At 38.4% G+C, this 6,792-nt stretch overlaps 1 protein-coding gene across 2 annotated transcripts in view; it reads right to left on the bottom strand.

Annotated features, from left to right (window-relative positions):
* Nucleotides 1–2,947, bottom strand: part of LOC106883545 (PEST proteolytic signal-containing nuclear protein) — a 15,894-nt gene extending 12,947 nt beyond the window's left edge. The window contains exon 1 of one of the 2 annotated variants that reach the window (XM_014934587.2): nucleotides 2,824–2,947. Coding sequence is in view for 1 of the 2 variants with exons in the window: in XM_014934586.2 (XP_014790072.1) it covers nucleotides 2,824–2,854 (31 nt within the window). In the remaining variant the exon portion in view is untranslated. The remainder of the gene's footprint in view (nucleotides 1–2,823) is intronic. The other variant, XM_014934586.2, reaches the window with a different exon arrangement.
* Nucleotides 2,948–6,792: the final 3,845 nt, after the last annotated feature.

Below are 6,792 nucleotides of genomic sequence, written 5' to 3'. Positions count from 1 at the left end.
ATATATATATATATATATATATATATATAGCTGATGAAGGAAATGTTCTCTATGTGGCCTGTGTGTTTTCTGTACCTTGTCTATCATTTTGTCCATGTTTTTTTGCAACGTCATGTACCCAGATATGCATCTATATGCACATGAAGGTATGTACATACATGTACACATATATGCATATACTCATATATTATTTATACATATATATGTATGTAAGTTACCAATTGTTATAAAAAAAACTCTTCTATGCAATAGTTATGTCCCTTATAATGTCTTCCGGTACCAAACCGACAATGCCCACTAATTGTCTACATATGTCTTTTAAGATAATTAAAACACTGTCTAGAACGTTCTTTATCACAACACTGAAATTGTACAGCTATTTTTAGAGTATATCTAACTAAAAAACAGCTACTGCATATGATGAATGGGCTAGTGTTGTCTGAATATTATTACATATTTAATAAATATCTGCTCCCTTTTCTCTTAACCTTCTACGTAGACTAGTGTAAGTTATCAGGAATTTACTAACAGTTCCATGTCCAGCTTGCTTCCTTCCGTTTTAAAATTATAATTGCTATGCTTAATGTTGTCCATGGATGAGACCGTCTGGGAGCTGGTTATTAAGAAATTATACAACACAACAGGCAGTGTAAAGTACATTCGTAGTTTCATTGCCTTTTTAATCTTCTGTCTTTCTTCTATTAATACACCGGGGATTATATATTTATCTGCACACACACCAACGAAGTTACATAAATATGTAATTAGTCTCGTTATGTAAGTCAGTATGTGTGTGTAAGGTGAGCATATGTGTACGCATGACAGTCATAATTACTCGTTGCGTCATTCTCCATTCTGAACCCACAGCCTCATTCAATGATTGATCGGTCCTCTCTTATTTTTCGTACCTTCGAAGTGTCGATATACAAAAAAACTATCCAGTAATTTACTGATGTCAACTCACATTTCTACGATTATTATTATTATTTTTTATCAACAATTGTGGAGGTTTCGTGTCATCAATAAAAACATGTTAGAAAGATGTACATAATTTGGAGGTGGTTAACACCAAGGAAACGTGCATGTAACTTGTAAAGGGATCGATGAAATGAAGCCCCAGTGAAGTACTGACTTCCATCATCCCTAAACGTGAAAAGAATTTTAGAAGCATCTTCAGAATGAAAGATCACCATAGGGGGTTCGAAACCTTATGTACAGAATTCGAGGAATGAGCCGGTCGAATCATTAGAGCTTTGGGGAAAAAATGCTTTGCGGTATCTTTTTACCGGCTCTTTATGTTCAAATCACGCTGACCTCAACTTAGCCTTTCAGGCATCCGTCCGAGGTTCGATAAAATAAAGTGACAGTCGTCAAGTGCTGGGGCATCGATCGACATAATCGATTAACCCTTCTCTGTTTTAATCAGAAATCAATAAGGGTTGATCTTTATTATTATTATTGTCATCGATACTAGCGACATAGCGAGTTTCTGTGAAAACCACTAAAACCAGATGGTTTTCGAGGATATTAATGTGGTGAGTTGGCAGAACCGTTAGAACGCCAGGCGAAATACTAAGAGGTATTTCGTCTGCCGTTACGTTCTGAGTTCAAATTCCGCCGAGGTCGACTTTGCCTTTCATCCTTTCAGGGTCGATAAATAAAGTACCAGTTACGCATTGGGGTCGATGTAATCGATTTAATTCCTTTGTTTGTCCCCTCTATGTTTAGCCCCTTGTAGGCAATAAAGAAATAAGAATCGTTAACGTCAGACAAAATGCTTAGCAGTATTTCGTTCGTCTTTACGTTTTTTTTGCGTACAATTTCCGCCGATGTTGACTTTGCCTTTCATCATTTCAGGGTCGATAAAACAAATACCAGTTGAGTGCAGGGGTCGGTGAAATCGACAACCCCTCCCCCACCCTCGTCCCACAAAATCTCAGGGCTTGTGCTTCTAGTACAGTGGTTCCCAACTTGTGGTCTGCAAAGGTAGTATTGAGGATCTGTGAAATGTTAAACTGAAAGACCTTTTCAATATCCTGGGGTCCGTGAGAAAATTCATTTAAATAAAAGGGATCCTTTGTAGTGAAAAGGTTGGGAGCCACTGCTCTAGTAGAAAGAATTATAATTATTATTATATTATGTTAATCCTGACTATTTAGGATATAAATGTGGATTCTGCAAAATAGCTAGACTCTACTCATACAATAAACAAAAGGCTTTTGTTTTGTTTTTTAGTTACGTCCCTTAAGTCCGAGTTCAAATCCCACACGAGTCAGCTCTGACTTTCATCTCTCGGGGAATCGAACAAAAAGTAATAAAGTACTATAATTGTTTTAATCAACTATCCAAGCCGCTACTGTAAATTTCAGGGCTTCTGACTATGCTAGAAAAATTTTTTTCGGGTTTAGGAGGACAACGGAGAACAAGTCCGTTATGCTTGATCGGTTACCTCCCTTTAAGTTCTGGGTTCGAATCCTGTTGAGGTCAATGATGTCTTTTATATTTTTATATAAAATAATATACCAGTGAATTATTAGGGTTCATATGATCAACTATACTTTTTTATCTTTCTTCTTCTTCTTCTTCTGCCAACGCATTATTTCTAGCTTCAGTATTAAAACATTAAAGACCATACTTAAAGCTAAGTATGACCATGAAACTCTTTGTTGCTGTCCTTCGTTAATATGTGTACAGAGCGACAAACAGCCATAGACTTATTATGTCGCCGTGGTTTAATATTTAATATACAATATATATACTAATGCTAAACAGAAACATAATAATAATTTAAGAGAGAATAGTAAAAGGAAAATGTTTACGAACCACCGGCATCGACAGCTTCGTTATCAGACATGATACTTCAGGTCTCGAGTAAATCTCGTTTATAGTCACGTGCACATACGAGACAAAGTTTTTTTTTTTTCTTTGGCTCTCCCACGTCACTATCGGTTCGTGCTCTGTCAGACTCCCCCCTCTCTGTCTTTGTCTCTATCTCTCTCTCTCTGACTCTGTCTTTGTCTCTCTCTCTCTCCCACTCTGTCTTTGTCTCTCTCTCTCTATCTCTCTCCCTCCGTCTCTTTGTTTTCTCTCTCTCGTTATTTGTGCTTCCTCTCTCTGTCACTCATCCCTTTTTATTTTTTACTCCCCAATTTTCCTTTGTGTTATTTCTCCCTCTCTTTTTTTCTGTTTCCTATCTTACCTTTGTATTTTTCGCCTCATCCTCTTTCTCTCTCTCTCTAACTTGCTTTCATTTTTTTTCCTTTTTCTCGCTTCCTCTCTCCCGCTTTCTGTATTTCCCTTGTATTACTCGCTTCCTCTATTTCCTTCGCCTTCACTCCCTCTCGCTTTTTTTCTATCTTCGCCACGTTTCTTTTTCTCTCACTTTTCTCTTCCATTTTCTCCTTTTTATTTCTCCCTTTCATTTTATTTATTCCACTTTCTCCCTTCTTTCTTTCTCTTTCCTCTCTCTCTCTCTCCCTTTCTCACTTTTCCTTCTCTCTCCTTGCATTTTTCCTTTCTATCTCTAGTTTTCTCTCCCCCCGCACCTATCTCTTACTTCATTCTCTCTCATGCTTCCTCTGCTACTCTACCACACATCTCTCTCTCTCTCTGTCTCTAACCCTAACTCCGATGCAGCAGGTCTTTGGTTTAAGGCATTCCAGCCACGGCCATTCCATTTTTTCTTTTGTATTAACAGAACCGAATCAAAGGAACATGTAGGACACGCTCACTCCACCGATCATTTTTTTGCGATTTTCTCAAAAATGTCTTCAGATTTCTACTTCTTCCCTAACAGAGATCACAATTTTGCAACAAAAATAAAAGCAATATTTACTACATTCTTAAAGGCGGCGAGCTGGCAGAATCGTTTGGGCGCTGGACGAACTGCGTAGCAGTATTTCACCCGTTGCTACGTTCTGAGTTCAAATTCCGCTGAGGTCGACTTTACCTTCCACCATTTCGGGCTCGATAAAATAAGTACTAATTGACTCATTTTCTCACGCAAAATTGCTGCCCTTTTGGCAAAAGTTAAAACCAATATTTACTTCATCCTCGTTAGCACGCCGATCAAAATGCTTAGCGGTTCTAGATTCAAATTCCGCCGAGGTCGACTTTACCTTCCATCCTGTAGGGCTCGATAAAATAAGTACTAATTGAACACTGGGGTCACGCATAAATTGCTGCCCTTGTGGCAAAAGGTGAAACCAATATTTACTCCATCCTCGTTAGTACGCCGATCAAAATGCTTAGCGGTATTTCTGGATTCAGATTCCGCCGAGGTCGACTTTGTCTTTCATTTCTTTCGAGGTCTAAAAATTAAGTACCAGTTAAACACTGATGTTCATGGTAATCGACTTACTTCTGCCTCCGAAATTACTGGCCTTGTGCACCTACTATCCGCACCCCATTAAAAAAAAGATTTGTCTTCAATTTTTTAAAACATAACCCTCGGCAGACATCACCAATTCCATTTTTAAAAATACGAAGAATACCAATTCTGAAAAAAGAAAAATTATTGCTTTTTTTTTTTTTTAATAATTCAGCTTCCATCTCCGCATTTCCCTATCGACTTCCGGAATATTCACTTGCCCGACTTCAACTTACCGGAAGTTTTCAAATTCTCCCATGCTGACCAAAAGTAAAAGACAAAAAAAAACAAAAACAATAGCAGACGACAAGAGGAAGGAGGCTTGAACGTGGTCGTTCAATCTGCTAGAAATAGTAACCAAATTTCCTATAACCTACAAAGGGTATGGAAGAGTAATGTTGCATTTCATGCAATAAGTTCCAATTAGTATGAAACATCGTTAATAAATATATTTACAATTTATATTCTTTCACAGAGTAGACCTTGAAGGGAGAAGGCGAGTTACTGAAAAGGTCGCGTGTAGCGACGAAAGAACTATGAGGAATAAACAACCGATTGATTGTTTAACCAGCACATTAAGCAAACGATCGAATAGTTTGGTTGGTTAGGTATTTAACTAATTGACTAACAATAAAGAAGTGATGGTGAACCAATGTGGGTGTGTTATTATTATTATTATTGGTGTAATGACCCTCCCATAACAACAACATTCTTTCAAAACTTATCATAAATATATTTATTCATTCAAAATATAATCACCGTCGTTAGCAATAACTTTTTCCTACTTCGGAACCATCTTTCTGAGTCTTCGAGAAAAGAAAAAAAATCAAATTTAGAAGAGAAAAATGTTTGGTTTACCGTTTCTACATAGACCCTTCTTCTGAATGTTTTACGACCAGTAAAGTGTTCAAGTGACTGAATAAGTGAAAATCTGATGATGATAACTCCGGTAAGTAGGGAGGATGAGGCATTAGTGTAGCTCGGGGGGGGGGGGGGGCGGTCCGCCCCGGGCGGCACTTTTCATCCTGTTGTAGGCTATTGCTGTAGGCAATATCTCTTTTACTCTTACTCTTTTACTTGTTTCAGTCATTTGACTGCGGCCATGCTGGAGCACCGCCTTGAGTCGAGCAAATCGACCCCAGGACTTATTCTTTGGAAGACTAGTACTTATTCTATCGGTCTCTTTTGCCGAACCGCTAAGTTACGGGGACGTAAGCACACCAGCATCGGATGTCAAGCGAGGTTGGGGTGGGGGGATAAACACAGACACAGAAACATATACACACACATGTATATATATATATATATATATATATACATATATACGACAGGCTTCTTTCAGTTTCCTTCTACCAAATCCACTCACAAGGTCGGTCCGAGGCTATAGTAGAAGACACTTGCTCAAGGTGCCACACAGTGGGATTGAACCCGGGACCATGTGGTTGGTAAGCAAGCTACTTACCACACAGCCACTCCTGTATTTCTTGTGGGGTCCGGGGACGGAAAACAGAAGGGTCGCCCCGGGTGGTACACATTCTAGCTGCGCTAGTGGTGTGAGGTAAAAACCTCTCAGTTTAATGAATTTATCTTTTTTTTTATCGACTCCAAAAGGACGATTAGTAATGTCGACCATGACGGAATTTGAACTCAGAACCTAAAAGGCCAGAAGAACTGTCACAAAGTACGGCTCAGTAACTACTTTTTCCGATACCAAATGCAAGGGGAACCACTGTGTGTCTACACATACAGATATATTGTCTCCCATGCTTTGATAACGTGAGCAGAATCGGTGCGGTGATTGTATCACTGCATCGATTCTAACTTCCACACGCCTTAAAAAATACCGTATTTGCCAGCATAAGATGTACTCTCTCATAAGATGTACTCTCGCATAAGGTGCAACCGTATTTACAACGATATTTTCAGATAAATAGATTTAGTATTTTGTTGCGTTTCTAAACAACAAAATTAGTTTCAACACACGAATTCTCATAAAGAAATCTTGCAAACCAGATACAAAAACGAAGTACATTTAGTATGTTTCATCATTCACTCGTTGAAGGATATTTTGAAGTGGTTTTCTGGGGTAAAAATGTGTGATTCTGTGCATGTAAATTCAGAGTGTTCGGGTTAAATTTGACAGTTTGACAAAGAAAACCAAATATCACATCCAAAAATAAAAGTAATTTAAAAAATCAAAAAATACCAACTAAATTAAGGCTGGGAGATAACAGTTTTCTCGAAGTAATCACCCTCAATTTCCACCACGGCCCTAAGATGGATCCGGGACCCGGTGCATGCGTTCCTCTCTATGTATGTCCTTGGGAAGATCTTAGAACACTTCCTTCATCTTATTTCTTTATTGCCCACAAGGGGCTTAACATAGAGGGGACAAACAAGGACAGACAAAGGAATTAAGTCGA

Source organism: Octopus bimaculoides, chromosome 21 (assembly GCF_001194135.2).
Source record: "Octopus bimaculoides isolate UCB-OBI-ISO-001 chromosome 21, ASM119413v2, whole genome shotgun sequence".
Lineage (NCBI taxonomy): Eukaryota > Metazoa > Mollusca > Cephalopoda > Octopoda > Octopodidae > Octopus > Octopus bimaculoides.
The sequence above is the reverse complement of the archived record's forward strand: the minus strand, read 5'-3'. Positions and strand labels throughout refer to the sequence as shown.